Source organism: Camelina sativa, chromosome 4, assembly GCF_030686135.1.
Source record: "Camelina sativa cultivar CO46 ecotype springtype chromosome 4, ASM3068613v1".
NCBI lineage: Eukaryota > Viridiplantae > Streptophyta > Magnoliopsida > Brassicales > Brassicaceae > Camelina > Camelina sativa.
In genome coordinates, this window is record NC_141883.1 from 26434598 (window position 1) to 26461145 (window position 26548).

General features: G+C 37.4%; 3 protein-coding genes, 2 long non-coding RNA genes and 3 pseudogenes across 8 annotated transcripts; 7 read left to right on the top strand and 1 right to left on the bottom strand.

The window, feature by feature from the left end:
• Positions 1 to 81: 81 nt before the first annotated feature.
• On the top strand, positions 82 to 3793 carry LOC109132539 (uncharacterized; annotated as a pseudogene).
• A 341-nt stretch (positions 3794 to 4134) lies between these two features.
• Positions 4135 to 4646, bottom strand: LOC147946214 (uncharacterized). Its single transcript, XR_015596187.1, has 2 exons — positions 4557 to 4646; positions 4135 to 4471 (listed from the first exon to the last, which is right to left on the bottom strand). It is a non-coding gene; the product is annotated as an uncharacterized LOC147946214 (long non-coding RNA).
• Positions 4647 to 5880: 1234 nt separating this feature from the next.
• On the top strand, positions 5881 to 8496 carry LOC104781916 (histone-lysine N-methyltransferase, H3 lysine-9 specific SUVH5 pseudogene; annotated as a pseudogene). Its single transcript, XR_015597185.1, has 2 exons — positions 5881 to 6223; positions 6468 to 8496. The product of XR_015597185.1 is annotated as a histone-lysine N-methyltransferase, H3 lysine-9 specific SUVH5 pseudogene (transcript).
• Positions 8497 to 10348: 1852 nt separating this feature from the next.
• On the top strand, positions 10349 to 13122 carry LOC147946215 (uncharacterized). Its single transcript, XR_015597186.1, has 2 exons — positions 10349 to 10434; positions 12722 to 13122. It is a non-coding gene; the product is annotated as an uncharacterized LOC147946215 (long non-coding RNA).
• A 2004-nt stretch (positions 13123 to 15126) lies between these two features.
• LOC104781917 (uncharacterized) lies at positions 15127 to 17603 on the top strand (annotated as a pseudogene). Its single transcript, XR_015597188.1, has 3 exons — positions 15127 to 16288; positions 16887 to 17145; positions 17259 to 17603. The product of XR_015597188.1 is annotated as an uncharacterized LOC104781917 (transcript).
• A 610-nt stretch (positions 17604 to 18213) lies between these two features.
• LOC104781918 (putative plant SNARE 11) lies at positions 18214 to 21126 on the top strand. 2 transcript variants are annotated; one of them, XM_087510830.1, is made up of 11 exons: positions 18236 to 18783; positions 18897 to 18989; positions 19117 to 19210; positions 19310 to 19347; positions 19451 to 19545; positions 19673 to 19752; positions 19928 to 19984; positions 20099 to 20191; positions 20294 to 20368; positions 20689 to 20819; positions 20951 to 21126. In XM_087510830.1, exons 1-10 carry the CDS (start codon positions 18707 to 18709, stop codon positions 20776 to 20778), a joined length of 792 nt encoding a protein of 263 aa, XP_087366956.1. In that variant the 5' UTR covers positions 18236 to 18706; the 3' UTR covers positions 20779 to 20819; positions 20951 to 21126. The 2 variants fall into 2 exon arrangements, with proteins under 2 accessions (XP_010505019.1, XP_087366956.1); XM_010506717.2 differs by having other exon boundaries at positions 18214 to 18783; positions 20689 to 21126.
• Positions 21127 to 21393: 267 nt separating this feature from the next.
• LOC104781919 (uncharacterized) lies at positions 21394 to 22562 on the top strand. The gene has a single exon (XM_010506718.3). The coding sequence runs from the start codon at positions 21718 to 21720 to the stop codon at positions 22348 to 22350; it is 633 nt and encodes a 210-aa protein (XP_010505020.1). The 5' UTR covers positions 21394 to 21717; the 3' UTR covers positions 22351 to 22562.
• A 1381-nt stretch (positions 22563 to 23943) lies between these two features.
• On the top strand, positions 23944 to 26268 carry LOC104781920 (ADP-ribosylation factor GTPase-activating protein AGD10). The gene is made up of 7 exons (XM_010506719.3): positions 23944 to 24296; positions 24376 to 24494; positions 24702 to 25122; positions 25210 to 25476; positions 25578 to 25703; positions 25804 to 25905; positions 26020 to 26268. The coding sequence occupies exons 1-7, from the start codon at positions 24225 to 24227 to the stop codon at positions 26092 to 26094; spliced, it is 1182 nt and encodes a 393-aa protein (XP_010505021.1). The 5' UTR covers positions 23944 to 24224; the 3' UTR covers positions 26095 to 26268.
• The last annotated feature ends 280 nt before the right edge of the window (positions 26269 to 26548 follow it).

The following is a 26548-nucleotide window of genomic DNA, read 5'->3' on the forward strand; positions in this document are numbered from 1 at the left end:
TCTCTTTATTGAACCTGTTTTATTTTTTCTGTGACGATGACCGAAGACAACAAAACGATGGTGTCTACGAAACCGACAACGATGGAGATTCAACGACGAACGATTTCTCCATACGACTTGACCTCGAACGACAATCCCGGAAGCATCATATCACGTCCTCTCTTGAGAGGAGATAACTACGAAGAGTGGGCCATCAACTTGGAGACGGCTCTTTACTAACGAAAGAAATTTGGATTTCTCGATGGCTCCATCAAAGCCCCAACCGAAGGATCACCAGATTACGATGATTGGAAGCCAATCAATGCATTGATTGTCTCTTGGATTAAGATGACAATCGTACCGAAGCTGCTGTCCAATATCTCACACAAGCCACTAGCACGAGATTTGTGGAAACACATAAGAAAGAGATTTCGTGTTACCAACGGACCTCGAGTACAACAATTGCGCAAAGAACTTGCAAATTGTCAACAAGCTGGGATGAGTATTGAGGCATACTATGGAAAGCTTACGAAGATTTGGGATTGTCTTGGATGTTATCGACCTCTGCTGAGCTGTACATGTGGACTTTGCACATGTAATTTCGGTGCCGAAGAAGAGAAGAGAAGAGAGGAAGATAAGGTTCATGACTTTGTGATGGGACTTGACGAAGAAGTTTATGGAATGGTGAAATCTAACCTTCTTTCTCAAGAACCGTTGCCTACGCTTGAGTATGTTTACTTGAAGGTGACACAAGATGAGGATGCTCGGTTGAAGAAAAAGAATCCAGAAGAAAAATCGGAGAACATGGCATTTGTGGCACAAACACAAAAGCCAAAGTATCGAGGAGATGACAAAGACGTTGGAATTGTCTGTTCAAACTGTGGACAAACAGGACATCGATCTGAGACTTGTTTTCCAATCTTGGGATTTCCGGAGTGGTGGGGTGATAGACCACGAAACCATGTGGGTCGTGGAAGAGGAGTTGGACCATCAACCGGGATTTCACGAGGAAGAGGTGGAGTTGCTCGTGCAAACGTGGCAAGAGTAGTTGGACAGACCAACATTGGAGTGGCAAACGTGGCGGTCACGGATGCAGACAGAACAGCTGTGTGCGGACTCACGAACGAACAGTGGCTCAGTGTTAAGCGTGTGATGAACGCTGCGGCCATCGGAGCGGACGAACAATCATCGGGTAAGTTGCTTTCTCCTTCTTGGATAATAGATAGCGGAGCGACTCATCACTTGACTTGTAAGAAAGAGATTCTTATGAATTTAAGAACATCGACACCAACACAAATAATTTTGGCTGATGGACGGACAATGGTAGGAAACACAGTTGGAACAGTTGTATTAAATTCTCATCTACGATTGATTAATGTGTTCTACATAGAAAATCTAGGGTTTGATTTGATATCAGTTTCACAGTTGATGGAGGAAAATAATTGTGTTATACAAATGTCTGTTCCATTTTGCGTTGTTCAGGACCGCACTACGAGGATGCTGATTGGGATAGGTAGACCAGTTGGAGGTTTGATGTACTTTCAGAATATGGAAAAAGAAAGGGTGGCGTGTGTTTGACTTGGAAAAAGAAGTTTTTTTGTGTCACGAGATGTGGTGTTTCGTGAAGACACCATTCATTTCCTGTCTACACAAAGGAGTATAACTGAAGATCCTTTTGCTGATAATGCACATGCGGCTCTCACAATTGATGATGATCAAGGAGGTCTGGTGGGAACTGATCCGATGGTCGTAACTAGTGAAAATACGAATGTAGTTCTTGATAGAATTGAAGTGTCTCTGCCAGTGAATATAGAATCGAATGAAAGCGATATTGATCATGTTTCCACTGATAATACTGAATAAGATGATGATATTGAGCAGCACACCAGCGACATTCCTGCACAGGAACACGTCACGGCTCCTTTGCGTGTTGGTGAACGGGAACGCAAAAAGCTTGGGTATCTTAAAGATTATGATACCAGTTTCGTTTGTGTAGACTCCGACAAGCCATATCCTATTGCAGCTGTGGTTTTGTGTAGTCGGTTCTCTGAAAATCATAAAGTGTTTCTGGCCGCGATCACTAGTGCGCATGAACCACAAAGTTTTGCAGAAGCAATGAAAGATGATCGATGGAAAAATGCAGTGGGTAGTGAAATAGGTTCACTTGAGTTAAATAAGACATGGACACTTGAAGATCTTCCAAAGAACAAAAAGGCAATTGGTTGTCAATGTGTGTTTCGTATAAAGCATCGTTCCGATGGGACAATTGAACGGTACAAAGCGAGACTGGTGGTGTTAGGAAATCGAAAAGTTGCTGGAGTAGACTATGGTGAAACTTTCGCTCCAGTTGTTAAAATGACTACGGTTAGATCCTTTCTCTCTGTGGTTGCAGCTCGAAACTGGGAAGTCCATCAGATGGATGTACATAACGCATTTCTTCACGGAGATCTCGAAGAAGAAGTGTATATGACGTTGCCACCTGGATTTCCTTCACACAACGATGGTAAGGTATGTAGACTGCGGAAGTCGCTGTACGGGCTAAAGCAAGCTCCATGTTGTTGGTTTGCCAAGCTTGCGTCTTCACTCGAACAATATGGTTTTGAACAGTCATTTGCGGATTATTCTCTTTTTATCTACAAGAAGAATGGAGTAGAAATCAGGGTACTTGTTTATGTGGATGACTTGGTCATCACGGGAAACACAGTTCAAGCGATAGAAGACTTTAAAAAATATCTTAGCACATGTTTTTACATGAAGGATTTAGGTGTGTTAAAATATTTTTTGGGTATCGAAGTTGCAAGGAGTCCAAAAGGGATTTACTTGAGTCAAAGGAAATATGTACTTGATATCTTGGCTGAGACCGGATAGTTGGATTCGAAACCGATATTCTTTCCTCTTGAACAACATCATCGACTTGGTTTGGCAGTTGGTCCGTTTCTCTCAAACCCGGAACAGTATCAACGTCTAGTTGGTAAATTGATTTATCTTGGTGTTACTAGACCCGACCTAGCATACTCGGTGAATATCTTATCAAAATTTATGAGTGCTCCGCGAAAAGAACATTGGGAAGCTGCTATTCGAGTTCTTCATTATTCGAAAAGCAGCCCAAGCCAAGGAATATTGCTTCGTGCGGACAGTGATCTTCAAATTTATGGGTGGTGTGATTCCGACTATGCAGGTTGCCCAATGACACGACGATCTTCGACTGGTTGGTTTACTCAGCTCGGACAGTCACCAATCTCTTGGAAAACAAAGAAACAAGATGTGATGAGTCAATCTTCTGCTGAAGCAGAGTACAGAGCAATGGCTATGACGACCAAGGAGTTGAAATGGCTGAAAAACCTCCTTTTAGATTTGGGTGTAGTTTTGACGCAACCGATGCGGCTTTACTGTGATAATAAAGCTGCTTTACACATTAGTGCGAATCCGGTTTTTCATGAAAGAACCAAACATATCGAAAAAGACTGTCACTTTATCCGAGATGAAATCAAGTCGGACAACATTGCCACAACTTATGTCTCCACAACAATACAACTTGCGGACATTTTTACAAAAGCTTTGGGACAACGGGAGTTTGATGAGTTTCGGGACAAGGGGGTAATGGATAATATATTATTTACATATCTTATAGATTTAACGTATCTTTTCTTAACTTGGTCTCCAAGACAATACCTCTTTGTAGAGTTGTATATATACTCGACTTCTGGGTACGAAGGAATACACAGAAAATTCATTATTCAATCTCTTCTTTATTTATTAGATGGCCATTGGATTCTCCCAAATCGAAGAGTTTTGGGATCGGCTCGTGAAATGAAAGAGAGAGGAAAAATAAAATTTAGTGGTTCCATGATTAAATTTAGAGAGGTCAATTCCAGGCGGAAAATATTAATACGTCATATTGTTGGTCGAATTCGGGATTGGGGAGGTCAACAGTACAGAATTTACCATATGTGCTATTGAAACTTTACGTAAATACATGTAAAACCAATTATTTTATTAGTTACCCAGGTCAGGTGACCCACCTTCCTCCTAAGTGGGTCCGCCATTGCTTTAATCTCAAACTATGGTTTAGTAAGTTTGTAGACTTTGACATTATTCAACAATTCTAGATGATACATTGTGTTATATCACATTAGACAATAGCATTAAGTAGTATTTTCCATATGAAAGTGTTTGTTATTATTATTTTTTTTCATATCAAAGCAATTCAATTCAATTCAATTCATACATACAAAAACAAAATGGAACGGAGAGGTTATATCACCAGACAACAAAGTTTGTGCAGAACCATGACAACAAATTTGAAGAATAAAAGGAAAAATAAAAATTTTGAATAAACAGAACCATGTAATCAACTGTTGGAAAATAATTAAGGTTCTTGATTTTTTTTGTTTTGTTTCCCATTCTCTTGATAATTTTTTTTTTTAAAAACAAGAGACTTACCTTAATCACACACATATTTTCTAATAGACATTGAAGGTGACTTCTTCCTCTGCAATGCGAACAAAAAGAAATTGTGTAAAACCCACACGAAAACGATTTTTTGCGTAATTAATCTCTTAAAAGCAAAAAATTACCAGCTTGGCTCGATTTTCATGTCCTCAATTTGGAGGTTTAGAAATTTATAAATTACCATCAAACCTCTATCCAATTCGTCATATATTATCTATAAATTTCTTAATTCCAGTAAATCTATAAAATTCTTTCCAATTAATCAAATTCAATTAATTTATTTAATTAAAATTTAAAATCGAATCCTACTATATTAATTGGGAAATTTTAATTAATATTAATTAATTAAATAAAAAAATATAATTAATTAAAAATAAAAAACGCTAACATATCAAAAATAAAAAAATGTAGAAAAGTAAAAAAAAATCTATTCAAATCAAAACTAATTTGTACTTGAAAAAAAGTAACAGCAAAGATTTTTTAAAAATACGGATAATTATTAGTTAAAAAAAACTATTTTCTCTTTCTAATAAAATTATGGACGAAAATTACTAAATATTTTTTTAAAAAATATAAACCAATCAGAATTTCAAAACTAAGATTTTATATCCAAGTAGACACTAAAATTATTTTTAACTAGATTTCGAAGATTTTATTAAGATTTCAAATTATGATTCTCCTATCATCTTTCTTTTATTTTATTTACAAATTTTTTTGGAATTTTCAGATAATACTTATGATTAACAAATATGAAGAATTTTTTCTACATTTGTTGTGATTTGAATTTTTAAAAACGATGATATATTACTCTTTTTTTATTGTAAAATATATATTACTCAATCTATGGAAAAAATGTTTGTTTTAATTTCCACATTGGCGGATTGGTAAAACTAAATTAATATAGTTGATAAATTAATAAATTTTATTTGATCACAATTATAATATTAAAATTACTACTTCAGATTTCACAAAATATTGATGCAAATACAACAAACAAACAATATAAAACTGTAATATACATCAAAAAAATATAATACTATAATATTCTAAAATAATTAGTATTAAAAAAACATCTATAGATTTATAGAATAATTAAAAATAAATACTATCTTAAACAAAATAATTTTTCATAAGAAATCTAACAATAATTTTTATTATTATATTATAATTTTTTTAAAAATGTTGACCCGACGGGATATCTCTAGTTGAAAGTAATTGTGTTCAGTTGTTGATCTAACACCAATTTTAACTCTAACAGTATAAGAAGATTACAGAAGCTGTCCTTTAATATTTTGAAAGATTTTAGATGTAATTTTTTATTTTGAGAAACTTCTAAAATATAGGAATATGAAGATCTCTAGAATATTCTCAGAAATTGTATTTCCAAAAAAAGTTAGGTAAAAAATCTCCAATTTTTTTTTATATATTCTCAAATATTATATTTACAATAAAACATCATTATTATAGTCTTGTAGATTTATAAAAACCCTAAATCAATATTATAGCAGTTTTCTTCATATATAATAATAATTAGAATAAATAGAGGTTACAGAGCAGGTTTAACCACACAGAAGAGAGGCATGAGATGCATGCTGCGATAACAATAGTTATTATCTGAGTGAGTGCAAAGACAATTTACCCAAATCTCGAAAAGAAAAAGAAAGAAAGACAATTAATAACAAACTGGTTTTGTTGTGTTTTGCCTAATTACCCAATTTGAGTAGGCGACTCCTCATATCTCCCGCTCCGGCCAATCGTCTCGTCATCATCTCCGCCAATTTGATTTCGCCTGGTAAAAATCTCTGTACCCTTCTTCTGAGACACAAGATTTGATGTTTCTTTTTTTTAATCGCTTCCATCTCTCGTTTCACTGCGTTTCTGTTGAGAACTAGACAATGTAATTAATTAGGCAAAAGTTGGTAATTTCGAGATTTGCGTTCAGTTTCTGGATTAATGGGTGTTTTTTTTTTTTTTTTTTTTTTTTTCATGTAATAAGGCAAAAGCTGATAACTACTAGGATGGTGTTTTTTTTATAGTTAATATTCTTAGGAATTGGAGATAAATAACATGGTACACTCAGAGTCATCAATACTTAGTTCGTTGCGCGGTGGTAGTGAGTTTTCTAAGGAGGAACCAGCTACATCAGTTTCTTCAGGGAATGGTAGATACACTGATCCTATGGGTAGGAGGAAGTCCAAGCGGTTTAAAGTTGCAGCAGAAAGCGAGTTATCACCTGATTGTGGAACGGTTTCCATGCGGCTCAGATCGAGAACTTTACAGAAGGAGGAGGTCCTAATTGATACTCGCGAGAACAACAGGAATGTTTCTGATGATTATGTTCCTTGTTCTGAAGCTGAGGTTGAGTTGATTCCTGGAGAAAACGTGGTCGGCCAAGATCGCTTTAAATCAGTTGATGTAACCGAGAACACAAGTGAGCTAGATATGGTGGAGGTCCAGGCTTCAAGCATTAGCTTGCAAGAAGATGTGGAGTCATTGGAACTTGACAAGTCGAAAGTTACAGTTCCAAAACCAGTTGAGGCTGCAGGTAAAAGTCGTACTCATATTATCGGAGCCGTGCCTGGTGTTGAGGTTGGGGATGGATTTCAATATAGAATGGACCTGAACCCTGTTGGTTTACATAGACCAAGTCAAAGTGGTATAGATTATATGAAAGACTACGACGGGGAACTAGTTGCCTTGAGTATCGTATCATCTGGAGTTTATGGTGACGTGCTTGATAACTCGGATGTCTTGATCTATACAGGCCAAGGCGGAAACTTGGGGAAGAAAAAGGGAAAGAAAGATAATGAACCCAAAGACCAACAGCTTGTAAAAGGAAACCTCGCGTTGAAAAATAGTATACACAAAAAGAACCCTGTGCGGGTCATAAGAGGCTACAAGAATACGACGTTAAAACCATCAGCTGCTGCAAAGAATTATGTTTATGATGGTTTGTATCTGGTGGAAGAGTATTGGGAAGAAACCGGGTCTCACGGTAAGCTTGTCTTCAAGTTCAAACTCCGACGTATTCCTGGACAACCCGAGCTTACTTGGAAAGTGGTTGAGAAAACAAAGAAATCCAAGTTAAGGCAAGTTCTTTGCAATGTTGACATCTCAGGAGGGGAAGAGACATTACCCATACGCGCTGTGAATGATATAGACGACGAGAAACCTCCTCCGTTTACTTACACGGCTAAAATGATATATCCGGAATGGTGTAAGCCAATTCCTGCAAGGACCTGCGGTTGCACAAAACGTTGCTCCGAATCAAAAACGTGTTCCTGTGTTGCAAAAAACGGTGGAGAGATACCGTATAATAACGACGGAGCCATTTTAGAAGTAAAACCATTGGTCTATGAGTGTGGACCACACTGCAAATGCCCGCCTTCTTGCTACATGCGAGTCTCACAGCACGGGATCAAGATAAAGCTGGAGCTCTTCAAAACAGAGTCAAGGGGCTGGGGTGTGAGATCGCTGGAAACTATTCCAGTGGGAAGCCTCGTCTGTGAGTACGCAGGAGAGCTTCTTGAGGATAAACAAGCTGAAATACTTACCGGGAAAGATGAGTATCTCTTTAACCTCGGGGAGGAGGAGGATCCGTTCACCATAGACGCAGCACGGAAAGGGAACATAGGGAGGTTGATAAACCATAGCTGCTCGCCTAATATGTATGCGCAGGACGTATTGTACGAACATGATGAAACCAGAATTCCTCACGTGATGTTCTTTGCACAGGAAGTTATACGTCCACTTGAGGAACTCACATATGATTACAACTATAAGATCGATCAGGTGCGTGACTCCAATGGTAATATCAAGAAGAAATTTTGCTATTGTGGTTCGGCTGAGTGTTCCGGTAGGCTCTACTAGTAATAATCTGTTGTTACCATTTGTATTCTCTTCATTTTCTGCTTGATCTCCAGTTCTGAATAAGCAAATTAGTGGACAGCTTTAGCCAAGATTACAGTACACAATTGGTGTTGTGATGTTTAGATTCATTGTTTCATTCTTCAGTTAATTCCCTGAATCTCACCATAAGCCAAGTCTTTCATAGTTATTTTTTCATACTTTGCATTGTTATGTATTTGCAATTATTGTTCTCTGTGTGCGTGTCTGTGTGTTTTCCTTGAGATTTGCTACTTCATTATGACACCTGAAACCACAGAAGCCTAGGAAATACCTGACCTTACAATCTGTCCGGGCCTAATTTAAAATTGTTCGCTCATGATGATGCGTATTGAATCTTGATCATTTTGACAGAAAACAAAAAAAAAAAGAAGAAGGAATGGTGATGTTTGTCTTAGTGATCGCTAGGCACCAAAGAAGTAGCTAGCTCTTTTGTTTGTTTGTCCCAATCTCATCTCAGATTTGGTTTGATTTGGACATTATTGTTACTATTACTTAATTTTTAGCTATGCATGGGATCCACTATGTTACATTTACATATACTTTATTGCTGATTCCAAAACTATTCAGTCCACATTGTCTTTTTTTGCTTTTAAAGTACAAAATGGTTTCGAGATCCATAAGATTACTCTTGTATTAGGATAGTAGATAACAATTGTGTGCATAGATAGGGATCATGATGTGTATTGTATGGGTAGCCATGAAATCTTTGGATAACAAAAAAAAGTGAAAAGCTACAACTTATCCATCCATTGAGATTCTCAGGGATTTGGCTGGTTGGCCTTTTGGTAGTCTCTAATTTTCTATGACCACATGAGACCATGACTATGACCATGCTTATTATATCAGCCATATTTCAAGATATTGACTAGCAGTTACAACTGTATTTTTACTTTGACTAGTTTTAGTCTGGATACAAAAGTTTTTTACACACCACATCTAGTTGAATTTAACTTGGGATACTAATAAAAATCACAAATTCAATTGTTTTGGTCCAATCATTATCAAACAGCAATTTGGGTAGGCCTCTCTACTTATGATAAATCCCATTTTTATTTTTACAGTCAAGAGGACTACTGATTTCTTCAAATAGATTAAGAAATTAATAACCGTCCAAGAAATTATTGAATGTTGCTTTTTATGACCTTCTTAAACGTTTCTTTTTCTGAAACTAGCCTTGCTAAATCTCCAACTACTTAAAAAAAAAAAAATCGGTGTGTGTTGCTTTTGATGGATTGCTTTACAAAATTCCAATGGGTTCACTGAATTTTGTGTTTTGGAAGCATGCTAGCAATTTTGAATTATAAATCGCTAAAGTAATCATAGAGACAGATAAATAAGTACCCCATTTAATAAGACGACACCATCAAATTTAAAATCACCTGAAGTTTATGCGTTAGATTCATCCATTGAAAGCATGCTAGCAATTTTGAATTATAAATCGCTAAACTAATCATATTATCATTGGTTGTTGTTAAACTAACAACCAAACCACCCAAATAAACCAAATAGAGACAAATAAATAAGTACCCCATTTACTAAAAAGACACCATCAAATTTAAAATCACCTGAAGTTTATGCGTTAGATTCATCCATTGAAAGCGAATAAATTATTGGAATCTTGGAGAATAAACTTCCTTATTAACTAAGACCATCCACAATGGCGTGGATTTGGCCCGTCCCCAATATTTATTGGATTTAAATTTAAATGAAAAAAGCCCAATATCTGAAAAACGGTTCTTATTTGGGGACGTTTTTTTACCGTCCTCTTCGCCACGTGTAGCCGTGTGATTTGTTCTCGAATAAGCTAGGTCTAAAAAAAATGTATTCGGGAGACAAAATCATCCCGAGTTCTTTCTTCTCCCTCTTGACGGCGACCACGAAGGCGATTCGATCCTCCACGACGTTCTGTTCTTTTCACCGGAAAATCTTGCCAGATTAACGAAGCCGATCTTCTGTCGCATCCGAAGCCGGTCCGATCTTCAATACCTAAGACGTCCAGCGATTCGATCTTCTCTCCCGAAGCGATCTGTCCCTGTCACCCGAAGCTTGTCCGGCGGTTCGAGCTTCTCTCCCGATGATATCCGTCTAAATAAGGTTAGTCTTCTTCCCACTACATGAGATTTAACCTTGATTGGCGCCGATTATCGAATTAGGGTTAGGGATTTGGGATTATCGAATTAGGGTTAGATAATTAGGGTTTGCGAATTAGGGTAATTGAATTAGGGTTATTCAATTAGGGTTAATTAATTGGGGTTATTGAATTAGGGTTATTGATTTAGGGATATTGAATTAGGGTAAATGATTTAGGTTATGTTTCTTTGGTGTTTTTTTTGTTTTTTTCATTTGTTCGATGGATCGTTATGTCTCTGTGTGAAGATCGAGTTGTGTCTGTGTCGTTTGTCCTTTGCTGTAGTTGTTGATCTTATAAACATGTTTGTGTCTTGGTCAAAATTTTTTTAAAACATTGAGTATCGTTAAACTTTGGTTTTTTTTTCTTAAATGTTAAAGGATCATCATCTTTGTGTCTCGGTCTATTTTTTTAACATTGAGATAGGTTAAATTTTTTTTTATCAAGGTTTTCAATTTGGTGATTGTTGTGTCATTGGTATGGTTGGTAAAATGTTTTTGACATTGATTTTGATACAACTTTTGGTTGATTAAGATAGTCATTGTCATTCGTATGATTTTTGGATAAATTTTTTTAACAATGTCATTCGTATGATGTCTCGCATTGATTCGTATGGTTGTGTTTTTTTTTAGGTTTCTCATTTGGTAGTTGTAATGTTTACTTGTAATAAATTGGTAGCATTGTTGTGTAGTTGGTTGTATTTAATTTTAGTGTTGTTTGTTCATAGTTTCTTGTTTAATTTGGTAGTTGTAATGTGTACTTGTCATAAATTGTGATTAGACATTTGTTGTTTGGTCTTTAAGTTTTGATAGTTATTGCAAGTAAGGTTTTAAACCATAAATCTCTTTCATTTATCTTCCCTTTCTCACTTGTAAATGATATTCACTTCTCTTCTATACTCGCATCTCTTATCTTCGCATTCCTTCTCTTCTATACCCGCTTCTAATCTCTGCTTTTCTCTTCTCTTCTCTTCGCATTGATCATCTTCTATACCCGCTTCTCTTCTCTGCTCTTATCTTCTCTTCTCCTCGCATTCCTTCTCTTCCTTATCCGTTTCTTCCTATGGATTCTAATAATCCCTTCTTTCAGTCTTCTTCTTACTTCAACTTGCTTAACAGTCAAGAAGAAGGTGGTTTAAATGATAACTTTCATTGGGAAAGTTATCCACCTTCTGGACAGAGCTCACAACCTTCTCCTCACAGCTCCCAACCTTCTCCTCACAGCTCCCAACCTTCTCCTCACAGCTCGCAAGAAACACCAAAAGAGCGCAAGGAGAGAAAGACATGGACACCTGCTGATGATGAAGTCTTGATCTCCGCATGGCTCAACACTTCAAAAGATCCCATCGTTGCAAATCAACAAAAGGGAGGAAGCTTCTGGAGCAGGATTCAAAAATACTATTGTGACACTCCTCACGCTAGAAACGGTGGGGAACAGATGCTGGTGACACATTGCAAGCAGCGTTGGCACAAGATAAATGACCATACTAACAAGTTCTGTGCCGCATTCGCAGCTGCGGAGAGACAGAACAGCTCTGGTCATTCTGAAAATGATATCATGAAGAATGCACATGATATCTACTTCGCTGCCCATAACAAGAGATTCAACCTTGAACATTGTTGGTTTCGTTTAAGGTTTGAGCAGAAATTTCTATCCCTTAACACTATTAACACGACCCCAGCTCAGCCTGCAACAAAGAGGAAACAAGCTGGTGAAGGTTCGCAGTCATCAAGCTGCAGTGTTGAGGAGTCTGAGAAGAGGCCAGAAGGGATCAAGGCTGCCAAGGCGAAGAGGAACAATGCTCAGTCCACAAACGTGAAGACTCTTGCTGAGTATAAGAGCATGTGGGATGTCAAGAAAGAGGAATTAGCTGAAAAGGAGAAACTACAGAAGCTGGCCATCCTAGACACTCTCCTAGCCAAAAAAGAACCCTTGAGTGCGAGTGAAGAAATCATCATGAACAAGATAGTGTCCCAGTATTTCTGATATTATAGAATGTGTTTGTTGTTTGTTTTTCTTGCTTAGTACTCGGCTTATGTATTTGATTTGTATTCCCTGGTTGTTTGATTTGTATTTCCTGTTTAAGTATTTCTTGCTCAGTTGTGTATTTCTTGTTTCAATCTAAATTAATATAAGTCTATTTTAGTACTCGGCTATTGTAATTTCTAGTAACTCGGCTATTGTATAAACTAACTTAATCAGATTGTGTATTGTTGTACTAAGTCTAATCTGCTTCTTCTTGTTTATCTTCAGGTTACGTAAGACATGGGCCACGACTATAGCTATTCCCAGCCTTCTTCATCTGATCTGGCTGATAAGTACTCAGAGGACACTGCGGATAGAGAGCTAGATGCATTGATTCGTATGGATGAAGCAGAGTCTGGTAAGGTTGGAGAATGTAGTTAATGAGATATGTAAGGAAAATAAGTTAAGAAAATTTACTGATTTGCTGGTTGTAGGTGTAATCATCATTTTCACATGTATTTTGTTCATGTTGGTGTAATGATTTACACGGGTACTTGTTGTTTTCTTATCATGTATGTTGTTTTGTTTTGGTCTCTCACGGGTATTACATGTATTTTGACTACGGACGTGTTGGTCTCTGTCACGGGTACTTGTTGTTGGTGTAATCATGTATGTTCTTTTGTTTTGGTTTCTCACGGGTTACAAACTGGAACTCCACTATATATATGATAACTCACACCAAACACGACCAAACCAACAACACAAGTCATTTCTTTATCTTCCTTTCTTCATAACCAAAGTAGCAACTCATTTCATCAAATAAGATCAAAGCAACAAAATACTCTCGCTCTCTTCCTTTAACTTCCATTCTCTTCTTCTCTCTTTAATACAAAGTCATTTCTTCATTTCTTTTCCTTTCTCTTGAAATGGGATCATCTTCAAACCATTATCATTACCATGGAGATGATGATCACTATCACTACCAAGCAGATGATAGTGATCATTTTGATGCTTATTTAGAAAATATTTATGATGTCTCCCAAAATATCCCCGAACCAAACCAGCCACAAGAAAGGATTTTTATCGAGCGAAACCAGGAAGAAGGCCACAATAATCTTTGGAATGATTATTTTAGTGACACTCCCACATATCCAGAATATTTATTCCGGCAACGGTTTCGCATGCACAAGCCACTGTTCATGCGAATTGTGCAACGTCTCTCTACCGAAATCCAATATTTCCGCCAAAGCCAGGATGCAACCGGACGTGCTGGTCTTTCACCTATACAAAAATGTACTGCAGCAATTCGTCAATTGGCATATGGTACTTCGTCTGACAGTGTTGACGAGTATGTCCGAATTGGTGCTTCGACAGCTCGAGAATGTTTGCACGAATTTACCGCCGGCATCATCCAAGTGTTTGGAGATGAATACTTAAGACGTCCTACACAGGAGGATCTACAAAGACTACTCTTTCAGAATGAACAGCGTGGATTTCCCGGGATGATTGGTAGCATTGACTGTATGCATTGGGGGTGGAAGAATTGTCCCACGGCTTGGAAAGGCATGTATTCACGGTCAACCGGAAAACCTACAATTGTGTTGGAAGCAGTAGCTTCGTATGACCTCTGGATATGGCATGCCTTTTTTGGAGCTCCAGGTACTATGAACGATCTTAATATTCTTGATCGATCTAATGTTTTTGATGACATAATAACCGGTCAAGCTCCGGAAGTCAACTTTGTTGTCAACGGAAGGGAGTACAACTTGGCGTACTATCTCACTGATGGTATTTATCCAAATTGGGCAACTTTTATTCAATCAATCCGACTTCCACAAGGTAGGAAAAAATCTCTCTTTTCTAAAAAACAAGAAGCTGTTAGGAAAGATGTTGAGCGTGCCTTTGGAGTCTTGCAAGCTAGATTCGCCGTTATTAAAAATCCGTCTCGTTTATGGGATAAAAACAAAATGGCAAATGTAATAAGATCATGCATAATACTCCATAATATGATTGTCGAAGACGAACGACATACATACAGTTACCGAAACATTATTTCTGAATTTCAACACGGAGAACATGTGGATCAAACATTTACCGTTGGTGCCGCCGGTGTGGGTTCAAATATCAGCAGTACGATTACTCGTCAAACAAGACTTCGGGATAAACAAGCTCATGATCAACTAAAACATGATTTGATTGAGCATATTTGGACAAACTTTGGACATCTTCCGGATAATGAAGTTTAATTTTAAAATTTCTATGAGTTGAATAAAATGTTTGTTTTGGTTTTGATGTTTTTATGTTATATTTTTAATGTTATTAATTTCTAAATTGTATGTTTTTGTATTTTCTTTCTTTAAATAATTAATCTTTAAACTTTCAAAATAATATTATTTTATTTGGGGGACCAAACCCAAATACACACCAATGCTCCTACTAAAAATAAGAAACCCTCAAAATATTAGTATTAAATGTGGGGGACCAAAAAAAGTCCCACACCATTGTGGATGGTCTAAGGAGACTTGTTTTAATCATTAATTAATTCTGTCATCAAGGATTGGGTCAACACAAGTGGCAAAATCGATGGCATGTTGGTAAATAAGTGAAACTCAGAGGTGTTTATTGGAGATCCTTTCCTTACCTTAGTTTTTCAAAAGTTCAAAATTGAGCTTTTTCTCCTTCTTCTTCCTCCTCTTGAAGCAGTTTAAGGAACAACAAAAAAACAAAACAGAGACTTTGATTTAAAAAAAAAAACCCTAATTTTTCAAGAAACCCTCAAATTCCAGACCATATCTTCTCAAACCCTCAATCAAGTTTCAAACTCTCTCTATGTAAATGCATCTGAAGAAATCATCAGTAACAGAGCGACGATTCATCGGGAAAGAAGGTTCCGATCAGAGCCCAGATAAGCCCATTGATTCAGGCGGTGGCCTCACTTTGTATAATAACAATCCGCAAGATCATCTCACGGTTGATATCCCAATCTCGACTCCGCACAAAAGGTCTGTGGTGGCTCAACCGTCTAACATCTCCGCCGCCGCCGTCGATCGTTTCCGAAGAGGACGCACAAGGGCGCGATTGGGATCGGTTTCTTCATTTTCCCCGACGAACCTTTTGTCTTTTCTCTCTTCGTGTCGTCCTGTGATTGTTCGGTTCTTGAGGAAGCTCTTACGCCATATCCTTCGAGCACGTTTGATTTGTTTCCATCTTCGTTTCTTGCTTCTTCTCGCTGTTCCTCCTTTATACATCTTCTTCCTTGTGATCAACCTTCGTATCTTTCTTCGTCTCATCTTTGCGCTTATCGCTTTATCTTTCATCTTCTCCATCTCTCTCAGTTTCGCTCTTCCTCACTTACCTTCAATTCGTCTTTTCGTCGCTCGATTGCTGACTTTATTCCCCGCGAGTTTCTCTTCCTCTCAGCCGAGCAGCACGAACCAAGTTGTTTGGTCTATTGGGTCGAAGCCAGTTTCGGAATAAGACAAATTCAGGATCTTGGGTTCAGAAGTTTGGAAGCGATGATGTCTATGAAGGAGAGTTTCATAAAGGCAAGTGTTCAGGGAGTGGAGTTTATTACTATTCCATGAAAGGCAAATATGAAGGTGAGTGGATTGATGGGAAATATGATGGTTATGGAGTTGAAACGTGGGCTAAAGGAAGTAGGTATCGAGGTCAGTATAGGTTAGGGTTAAGACATGGAATTGGAGTCTATACGTTTTATACTGGAGATGTATATGCTGGTGAGTGGTCCAATGGGCAGTGCCATGGGTGTGGTGTTTATACCTCTGAGGATGGAAGCAGATACGATGGAGAGTTTAAATGGGGTGTCAAACATGGCATTGGTTGTTACCATTTCAGGTTTGCATTATTTTTGTTTTACTCTTTATTGCCTTTTTACTCTGGTCTGTCATTTGAGTTTCTGGAATATGGTTGTGCTTTGACCTGTGTTGGTGTTCTTACTCCAAAATCACATACGCTGTTGACGTAGAGTTAAGTGAGAATCTGAATCTTAATGATGTATCTGGTTTTCAAGATCTAGTTTTCACAGAATAAAGTTGTGTACTGAATAAAGTTTTCAAGATCTAGTTTTCACAGAATAAAGTTGTGTACTGAGTTATGGTGGTGTATTAGGTTCATGTATATGTTGCTTGTCTGAGTGTGTTTCCGACATTGAGTTCCATTGTTTTAAAAGGGTCTTTTCCTTTTATTGTGGCCCTTGTTCACCTTTGGATCAATTGTGAATCTGTGAAAAGGCTTTGAATTTGCTTTCGGTCATTTGATGAATAATTGGCTTGTGTTTCCTTTTCAACACGTTTAGCGGAACATCAAAGTTTAGGCTTCTCTGTTACTGCATTAGCATTGATCTTAAGCAACTGCATGAAGCACTGGCGGGTCAAATGTGCTGTAGTTGTATCATGGCTTTAAAGCTTGTATATTTATCTTGGACTTATTGCAGAAATGGAGATTCATATGCTGGGGAGTATTTTGCAGACAAGATGCATGGTTTTGGAGTGTATCAATTCGGGAATGGGCATAAGTATGAAGGAGCTTGGCATGAGGGAAGAAGGCAAGGACTCGGTATGTATACTTTCAGGACTGGTGAGACACAGGCAGGTCACTGGGAAGACGGCATTCTGAGTTGTGCTAGCGAGCAGACAATCCGCCCTGGTTCATCTTTTACCATCAGCCATTCTAAAGTTGTTGATACCGTTGAGGTAAGTAAACTAGTAGTTTTTTATCTTTTATGCTGCCAACATCATAACAAATACACACTAGAATCTTCAATGACCAACTTGTTCTCTCTTTTTCGCATTGGTTCATTCGTTAGCAAGCAAGGAAAGCAGCTGAGAAAGCACATGAAGTTGTGAAACTGGAGGAGAGAATCAAGAGAGTGGTGATGGCTGCAAACAGAGCAGCGAATGCGGCTAGAGTAGCAGCTGTGAAGGCTGTCCAAGCACAAACCTTTCACAGGAATGGTAGTGATCTTGGAACCGTATGATGACATCTCATACTCATGGGGCAGGATAGTTTTTATTTTTCCATCCATGAGCAAAGCTTAGTTTTAAACTGTAGATATAATAAGCCAGTTATTGTGTTAGCCAAAAAGAGATCCTTGTAAATCAACAAAACATTGGGTCTGCTTCATGGAATGCAATTGACAAGTGACAAACAACTATGTATAGCCAAAATACCCATCTTCATTACATAATCAGAAAACTGGTCTAGCATCAATCTTATATACAAGAAGGAAAAATAGTGAATCTGGTATTGAAAAATGTGTGTGATGAGACAAGAAAGAAGTCTAGCTCTCAGTTTGCTCTCTGAGCCTCCTGATGGTACTCCTAACAGTGACAGCACTGGCGGTATTCATAGTGTAGGCACCACCAGCCTTAACTTTGCCACAGTCTTTACATCCCCAGATTCCAACAGCCGTCCTCTTAACAGCATACTTGCCACAGAACTCGCAGAAGTATTTGAAGCGGCGGATAGAGAGATCGACTTGAAGCGGCGGCTGAAATGTGAGTAACACCAACAGCAAAAACCTTTGATAGAGAGGGGAGACGTTTTGTAATGTAGCCTACTGGATCATGGTTTAACCCACACCAATCTTTAATTAAATTGGATTCGGGTTTACTCAAGTCAATTTCATAAAAGTTAAACAAAATGTAAGAGTGTGGACCGTTGGATCCGGAGAGGTGAGCAATCCGACGTTCCAGATTAATACGATTTCTCTCTACTGACGAACGACGTAGTGGCGGGTCCCACTGAATTTTTATACGGTTATCGCAGGGTTTTTTTCAAAATCTGTCTCACTTTTCGTCCCTTCGAGCCCAAATCAAATGGCTAAAAAATAGCTTTAGAAATCGATCCCACAAGAACAAACAAAAAAAAAAATATTGTCGCAGAGAAATTAGGAAAAAAAAAAAAAAAAAACTACGTGTAGGGGAAGGAGAGAGAGCTTTGTGCTCGGAGATTTTTGATTTTGTGTCTCTCTTCGTTATCGATTTTGAAAACATCCACATTGGTGTCGTAGATCTGAAGAAAACAATAAAATTCCCACACGGGTTTGGTTATCACGATTGTGCGCGTTTTGTTGTTCGGTGACCTTGACATCGCGATTTCTATTTCTTTTTGTTTGTTTGTTTGTTTGTTGGAGGTCTCACGACGAACTAAGTGATTCAATTATCCAGATCCATACGGATCTAAATCTCGGCGAGTTGATTCCGTGGGTCGACATAGATCTGATAAAAGAGGGCATTTGAATTTTTTTTAGAGATGGATCCAATCTCTGCGGTTAGCGAAGAGCTGGCTGAGATCGAAGGACAAATCAATGACATTTTCCGTGCTTTATCGTGAGAATCAACCCAACCCCCTCATTCTTCTTCTTCCTTTTTGTTTTTTTTGGGGATTTTTTTCGTGTTTATGTATAATTTTTGTTTTGATATTTGGTTGTTGTTATCACCAGAAATGGATTCCAGAAGCTGGAGAAGATCAAAGATTCTAGCAGGCAAAGTAGGCAGCTCGAAGAACTCACTGACAAAATGCGTGACTGTAAAAGGTTATTACATTGATCTTCTTCTTCTTCTTCTTCTCTTATTGAATCTTGTTATAAATTCCATCTGATGATGATGATGATGATGATGATGATGATGATGACGATACCTTCTTCTTCTTCGTCTTTGCAGCCTTATTAAAGATTTTGATAAGGAAGTTAAAAGTCTTGAAAGTGGAAACGATGCCAACACTAACCGTATGCTTAACGATCGACGACAATCTATGGTATATATTATTATTATTATTCACTTCTTCTTTTTCACCTGTTTTTTTTTATATGACATTTGGTGAGGTCTGTTTAATGTTTGTGTTCTTCTTATACAGGTCAAGGAACTGAATTCATATGTTGCTCTTAAGAAGAAGTGAGTGATGTTTATAATAATGTCTACAAGACTACAAGTACATTGATTTTTATTTGTGTTAATAATGGTGATTTGATGATATTAATGAGGATGGGTTGCACAGATACTCATCTAACCTAGCAAGCAATAACAAGCGAGTAGATCTTTTCGATGGACCCGGTGAAGAACACATGGAAGAGAATGTCTTACTTGCTTCAAGTAAGCCTTTTAAATCTCGTTATTTTGCAACCAACCAACTATGACTACGAGATATATTTATTGCACATTATTTAGATCTTTGATTACACCTACCAAGAGTATTTACTGGAAACTTAATCATTGTCAGACATGTCCAATCAAGAGCTTATGGATAAAGGAAACTCAATGATGGATGACACAGATCAAGCTATTGAGAGGGGGAAAAAGGTCCTTTTTTCAGATTCTTTCAAAATATATATATATATCATTGCCTCCAGAAATTTCAGTCTAATAATGTTTCATAAAGCTGTTGTGATGTGCCAATATCTGATAACTTTTGTCCATTTTACCATCTTCACTAAAGCAAAAAATCTCACTGCATTTTCTGTGGCTTTGACAACAGATTGTTCAAGAGACTATAAATGTTGGAACAGATACTTCAGCAGCTCTTAAGGCTCAGGTTTGTAGTTAGCCCACACTTATTGTGCTTCTACCTGAATCTCTTTTTTCCAACATTATGTGTAAAAAAATTTGAGAATTAAGATGTAAGATAGTTTACCGTATCCTTTTGCAGACTGACCAAATGAGTAGAGTTGTCAATGAGCTTGATTCTATTCATTTCTCACTAAAGAAAGCCTCCAAGCTTGTCAAGGAAATTGGTAGGCAGGTTAGTCTCGAAAATCTTCTTATTTCTTTTTTTTTATCATTCCTAGTTTATCCCCACCTCCTTCTTGTCCCGTTTACTTACTTTCTGCCCTTCCTCTCTCAGGTTGCCACTGACAAATGTATTATGGCATTTCTTTTCCTTATCGTCATTGGTGTCATAGCAATCATTATCGTCAAGGTACCTCTTAACTCCTTTCTTTTTTAAATGTGCACACACATTCGGATACTTGTTTGAGCTGAATAGATATCTCTGTTCATCATTATTTTTTTCATGGTTATAATGAGGTAAAGGTTTTAGACTTTTCTGGAAACCATGTCGATCGAAGAACGTATAAAACGCACATATACCCACAATTTTTCTTTCTCTGGTTATTCAATTATGGAATGCTTAAATTGTCTCCTTTGTCGTTTATTTGATCTCTGAACTATATTTGTTTCCAAACACTTGTATTGTGCTCACGTTATCATACACGTAACTTCTTCTTCTCTTTTGTATAGATTGTGAACCCAAACAACAAAGACATCCGCGACATACCGGGCTTAGCTCCACCAGCGATGAACAGACGTTTGCTCTGGATCCATTACTGAAAGGAAAAAAATATCTCGCTTTCACGCCATTCAAAATACTGGTAAATTTTTTTGTCCCATACACTTCTTGGTCCTCCCTACCCTAAGTCCATGTTGTAGTAGATGAAACGCCTCATCTGAGTACTTAACCAGTTTCTATTCACATGGCTCTTGGCTGCTGCGCATTGAGTAGTCAAAGGAATCAAATTCCCCTTTCGTTAAAATCCCTGAATGAAAACCATCTTTTTTTTTTAGCTCATGCGTTTGTAAAAGGATGACTCTTTGTGTTATATATCATACTATGTACGAGTATTTTTTTTAAAACGTCGTCTCTGTTGACCTGGCAATAAAACTTGTTCCTCTGTTTCACTGATTTATGTTGGAAGTTGTAACTGAGTTGTATCATATTCGATATTAGTATGACTTGACTCTTACTTATTATTAGCTCTGCGCAGAAAGTGTCTGGTTCTTTCGCAAAGCTAAATAGGGATATTGAATAGTCTTTTAGTAGTTCAAAAAATGGTTGTAAGTTGTAACAAACAAGGACAAATAATGATTCTGTAAGCTCTAGCAAATCATTTGTTTGATTATTTAAGATTGATAAAGTTTTCATTTATAAATTATTAGGAGTTAAATAAAATATAATTCTATCAGTGTAGATTACATAAAAATTTTGAATGTTCTTTTTATCTACATACAAATAAATTTTTTAACTAAATTACCTCCCACGTAATACCGAGTCAGTAGTAATCTACAAAACGCAACGGATCGAGAATCATGGCATATAATCCGGAGCTGATGAGTTAAGCTGTAGTTAGTTACACTAACCAAGGGTTATGGTTAAGACTTAAGATGAGTGGGGCTTACTAGTGGCTTTATCTAATCAAAATTACAAAAAAGTTAAAACCTTTTTCTATCTCTCTCTCTCTCCTTCACATCAAGCAACAGAGATTCAGAAAAATGCGAGAAAGCGAATCAAAACGCGACAAAACTCAAGAGCGGTTGTGGTGCTTCGATGAAGGAGGAGGAGGCAGCGTTTGGCAGAAATGCTCAAGACACGACCTGTCCGAACGCGGTTTCGTCTGCGTTGGCGGCGTTTGTCCTTACTGCCTCCACGAACGCCTCTCATCTCTGTGCCCTGACTGTGCCCACGATCTCCCCTGTTCGTGTGCTCCACGCGCCTCCGTCTCCTCCGCCGGTGGATGCGGTAACGTTCCGTTCGCCGGTATCGGTACGGTCGGCCGCGTTGCCAACTTGATCGAATGCGAGCCGGCGTTTCGGAGGTCGACATCGATCGCGGTTCCGTATTTCTGGTCTGCTAAACCGGAACCGGATTCGGAAACCGGGTCGGATGTCAAACCTAGTCGTGGACGTTGGCTATGGAGACTGTTCATAGGAAACAAGAAGGGAGACACGAAAACGAAGGCTGCTACCACGGTCATGAAGAAGTCTAAATCCGACGCCGGAGAGGTGCTATTATCTCCGGCGCCGGTGACGAGCAAAGGGAGTGGTTGGTACTTTCCAAGTCCGATTAATGTTTTCAGGCAATCAAAGATTATTTTTCAACAACGATCTCCTTTGTACAGAGGCTAATTGTTAAAGTTCTTTCTTTTTTTAGTATGTGTGTTTTTTTTTAATTTTTTTTCTTTTACGTATACGTTGATTTGTATATCTTTTCATCATGAAAATGTTAGATGTTACATGAAAATATGGATATGCTTGATGTTTAGGTCATTTTCATTTACCGATGGGTTTCTAAAGAATTCACAATATTGTTTCCTACTAATTAATTGAGGTTATATATCATTATTTACGTAACTAGGGTTAGAAGGAATTGACTTTTTAAAATCATATTCCCAAGTTTATTGTTTTTGCTGGCTACTGTTTTAGCATCATGCTCTTTGTAATGAAGGTTCAGCCTGATTAATCTAAATTAACGAATTATGAGAGAGCAATTTCCTAATATCTTTTCCGTTTATGATATATTTTAACAAATTGTTACAATTACAAAACTAACAAATATAATCCTTTTCCGAAACATTTATATATCCGAATCCTAGCAAGACAAATCTCTTCACAGAGTTAAGAAAAAACATATATAACAAAAAAAAAACACATACTACTTGATAGATGTTTTATTAAACTGCAAAGTACAAAAACTCAATTATCGAGAAGAAGAAAGGTTGATGGCTTTTTAAAATATGTACAATTCTAATAGAACCGAAGAAGTAACATGGTTACATGTGCATGGAAGCTCCTACCAAACACGTGAGCGAAGAAGCCTTTGTCCATTTTTAAAAGATATATTTTTGTTGTATTCTTGTAAGCAGAAAGGATGAGTAATAGGGAAACGTGAAGAAGTGTTAAGGAGATAGAGAACAGAACCGACAAAGAGTGGCGACAGACATACCCACACGGTTGCACCTTCTCTCCATTGTCATCATCATCATCACCATCACCATTCACCACTCTTGTGCTTCCATCTCCACCTCGATTTGTCAAGATAAATCCCTCAAACCTTACTTTTTGCCTTCTGAAATGAATCACCCAATATAATTATATAATACTGTATATTACTATATTCCAATCATCCTACATATATATTGTCGGTTGTCTTCCTTTTCAGAATATAAATGAATAAATAATAAGAATATAGAAAAGGACTAAATTCATCATAATTTTAAGTAAGTAGAGATACCAATTTAAGCATTTTCAATAGAGTACATTAGTCTCAAGTCTCAACCATACAATCTTAATTTCTTGGCCTCTTGAACATAATTTTATTTATTTTATGTTACTAACTCATGCGTTGAGGTGCTCCTAAATCCTAATTTTGATTTTGATTAATATATAGAGGTATAATCAGGATCTTATGAGTTAGCTTTAAGAAAATTAGTTTAGAGTAACCAAAGTTGTAAATCCTCGCTAGTTCAGAAATCTTAATTAATTTTTGAACTCATGACTTTGAAAAATTATACTGTGTTTTTTTCATAAATGTAATCATTTTACGAAGATAACTCTCTTTGTTTAAAGCAGATTTTTTTTTATATATCTCTATGATTTTTATAATTCAATTTTTATGATTGCTTAATTACATGAAATTAATCATTTAAATATGTAAAATAATGACGACAAACAATAGAAGTAAGGGTAATAAACCTCTCATAGTTGGGGTAAAAAAAATGCAAAGTTGGTTGGTTGGGGGGATAACCAACTACCTCTCGTTACCGTTACAAACCAAAACGCGCGAGATAGTAAAAAAGGTTGAAATGGTCAATTCACGTACCAACCTCTCTCACCTTACGGCTGGATGGATCTTACGCAATCTCGTTTATAAACCCCTCGATCTCTTGCGTTCTTTTCGAATTTTTTAATCTCTCTCTGTTTTCTTTTTTTTTCTTTTTCACCTCCCCTCGATCCAAAAATTGTCACATCTTCAGGAGAATTTTTTTTGTTTTCTCCCTACAATGGCGTCGTCCGAGAATCTGAATGATAAGATCTCTGTTTTTAAGAAGCTCAAAGCGAAATCAGACAATAAGGTAAGATCCGATTAAGATTTGGAAGTTCAACGATCAGATCTGAGACTTTTTTTGTAATGATGTTGGTGGTTTTTGGCAGATTTGTTTTGATTGCAATGCGAAGAACCCAACATGGGCTTCAGTTACTTACGGGATCTTTCTCTGCATCGATTGCTCAGCTGTTCATCGTAGTCTTGGCGTCCACATCAGCTTCGTCAGGTTTCATTTGAATGGCTTTTATGTTTTGTTCAGATGCAACATTTCGTTGTGATCTAGGGTTTAGAGAATTTTCTATTAGCCACTTTCATAAAAGGCTTTTGGTCAAATTAAGTAGAGATGTATATGAACAATTAATTTATCATCATGGATAGAATAAAATTATCGTGTAATGTTGAGACGGTTGATCTTCATTCACTCTTTGTTTAGGTCTACAAATCTAGACTCGTGGAGCCCTGATCAGTTGAAGATGATGGTGTATGGAGGAAACTGCAGGGCACAAGTCTTTTTCAAGCAGTACGGATGGAGCCAAGGAGGTAAAACCGAGGCTAAGTATACTTCCAGACCTGCTGAGTTGTATAAACAGATTCTTGCTAAAGAAGTTGCTAAAAGCAAGGCCGAGGAGGGTTTGGATCTGCCTCCATCTCCTACTGATTCAGCACAAGTGCCTAATGGGCTTTCCAGCATTAGAACCGGTGAAACTCCTAAAGAGAGTAGTACTATAACGCAGCAAGATAATCCTGAAGTTGTTCCCGTCTCACCAAGAGTTTCTCGCAGCGTTAAGAAACCTCTTGGTGCCAAGAGGACAGGCAAAACTGGAGGACTTGGTGCCCGGAAGCTAACTACCAAGGTTCAATAATGCTCTCTCCTCTTTATACAACTTGTTGAGGGATGTTTCATTCTAATTTTTTTTTTTTTTTTGAGAATGTACGTGCAGTCTAGCGAGACTCTCTATGATCAAAAACCAGAGGAATCTGTTGTCATACCAACAGTGACTTCCCCAGTTTCAGCCAAATCAGCTAGGTCATCGTTTGCTTCTCGCTTTGATTATGTGGACAACGTTCAAAACAGAGAAGACTACATGAGCCCTCAAGTGGTTAGTCATGTAGCTCCACCAAAATCAACAGGCTTCTTCGAGGAGGAGTTGGAGATGAACGGAGCCGGCTTTCAGAAGAAACCCATCAGAAGTTCCTCAAAAGTGCAAGTAATAATAAGCTCATCCTTTTCCCTCTTATGTCATTATTCTTGATTAAAGACTTTGAGTAGGTACTTTTTTGTACTCACCTTCTCTACCATCTCTACCAGATTCAAGAAACAGATGAGGCCAGGAAGAAATTCTCAAACGCCAAATCAATCTCATCTGCTCAGTACTTTGGAAATGACAACAACTCGGCTGACCTTGAGGCCAAAAGTACATTAAAGAAGTTCTCAGTACGTTTCCTCATAATTAATTAACCTTCATTTATTTGCCTTAAGTTGATGTGTCTCTCTATTGGGTTTTAAAGAAACACTCATCACTATTTAAAAACAGGGTTCATCAGCAATCTCTAGTGCTGATCTTTTTGGTGACGATGATGGAGATTTCCCTCTAGATCTCACCGCCGGTGATCTTCTCAACCGCCTCTCTCTCCAGGTATCATTTCTTTTACTGACCATGCTCTTTCATATGCAAAAAAAAAAAAAAAAAGAACCATACACTTCCTTTGTTTGTTATCATCAAGACGCCGTCGTTTTATGGATATGTTAGGCCCAACAAGACATATCATCATTGAAGAACATGGCAGAGGAGACAAAAAAGAAGCTCGGCAGCCTATGGGTCTGAAAGATCAATCTATTCATTTTTTTGCTTATACACTAATTTCCATTTCCAAATCAATTATTCTATTCATTATACTAGGGAAACAATGTTTTTGTTTATCAATATTCTGTATAATTGAGATTATGTTTTGTAAAAATTGTCATCAAAATAAAAATATGTGGAGTGCTTTTCGACGTTTATGATGCATCCGACTTTACACCAAAACTCAAAAGAAATATAGAAACAGATCACCAACAAAGCCATTCAGGTAGGGAGATCACAGATTAAAAAAAAAACCAACGTCCTAACCAACGACCAACACAGAGGGCAAAGGTAATGGTCAACTACTTAGTTTTTAGAAATATATAACTCTATTTTGATGTTTCTATAAAAAGGCCAACAAACATCTACTTAAGATAGGTTGCAGTGTCCTTTTATTTCTATTTTTGACATTGTTGCACTACATTTTTAGTTGTAT

What these genes read in the sequence shown, in the direction of transcription:
- LOC104781918 (XM_010506717.2), top strand. Translation starts at nt 18,707, where the DNA reads ATGGATCCAATCTCTGCGGTTAGCGAAGAGCTGGCTGAGATCGAAGGA. An exon ending in TATGTTGCTCTTAAGAAGAA is followed by an intron (nt 19,348 to 19,450) that starts GTGAGTGATGTT and finishes TGGGTTGCACAG; the next exon opens with ATACTCATCTAACCTAGCAA. An exon ending in CAGCAGCTCTTAAGGCTCAG is followed by an intron (nt 19,985 to 20,098) that starts GTTTGTAGTTAG and finishes ATCCTTTTGCAG; the next exon opens with ACTGACCAAATGAGTAGAGT.
- LOC104781919 (XM_010506718.3), top strand. Translation starts at nt 21,718, where the DNA reads ATGCGAGAAAGCGAATCAAAACGCGACAAAACTCAAGAGCGGTTGTGG.
- LOC104781920 (XM_010506719.3), top strand. Translation starts at nt 24,225, where the DNA reads ATGGCGTCGTCCGAGAATCTGAATGATAAGATCTCTGTTTTTAAGAAG. An exon ending in GAAGTTCCTCAAAAGTGCAA is followed by an intron (nt 25,477 to 25,577) that starts GTAATAATAAGC and finishes CATCTCTACCAG; the next exon opens with ATTCAAGAAACAGATGAGGC. An exon ending in GTACATTAAAGAAGTTCTCA is followed by an intron (nt 25,704 to 25,803) that starts GTACGTTTCCTC and finishes ATTTAAAAACAG; the next exon opens with GGTTCATCAGCAATCTCTAG.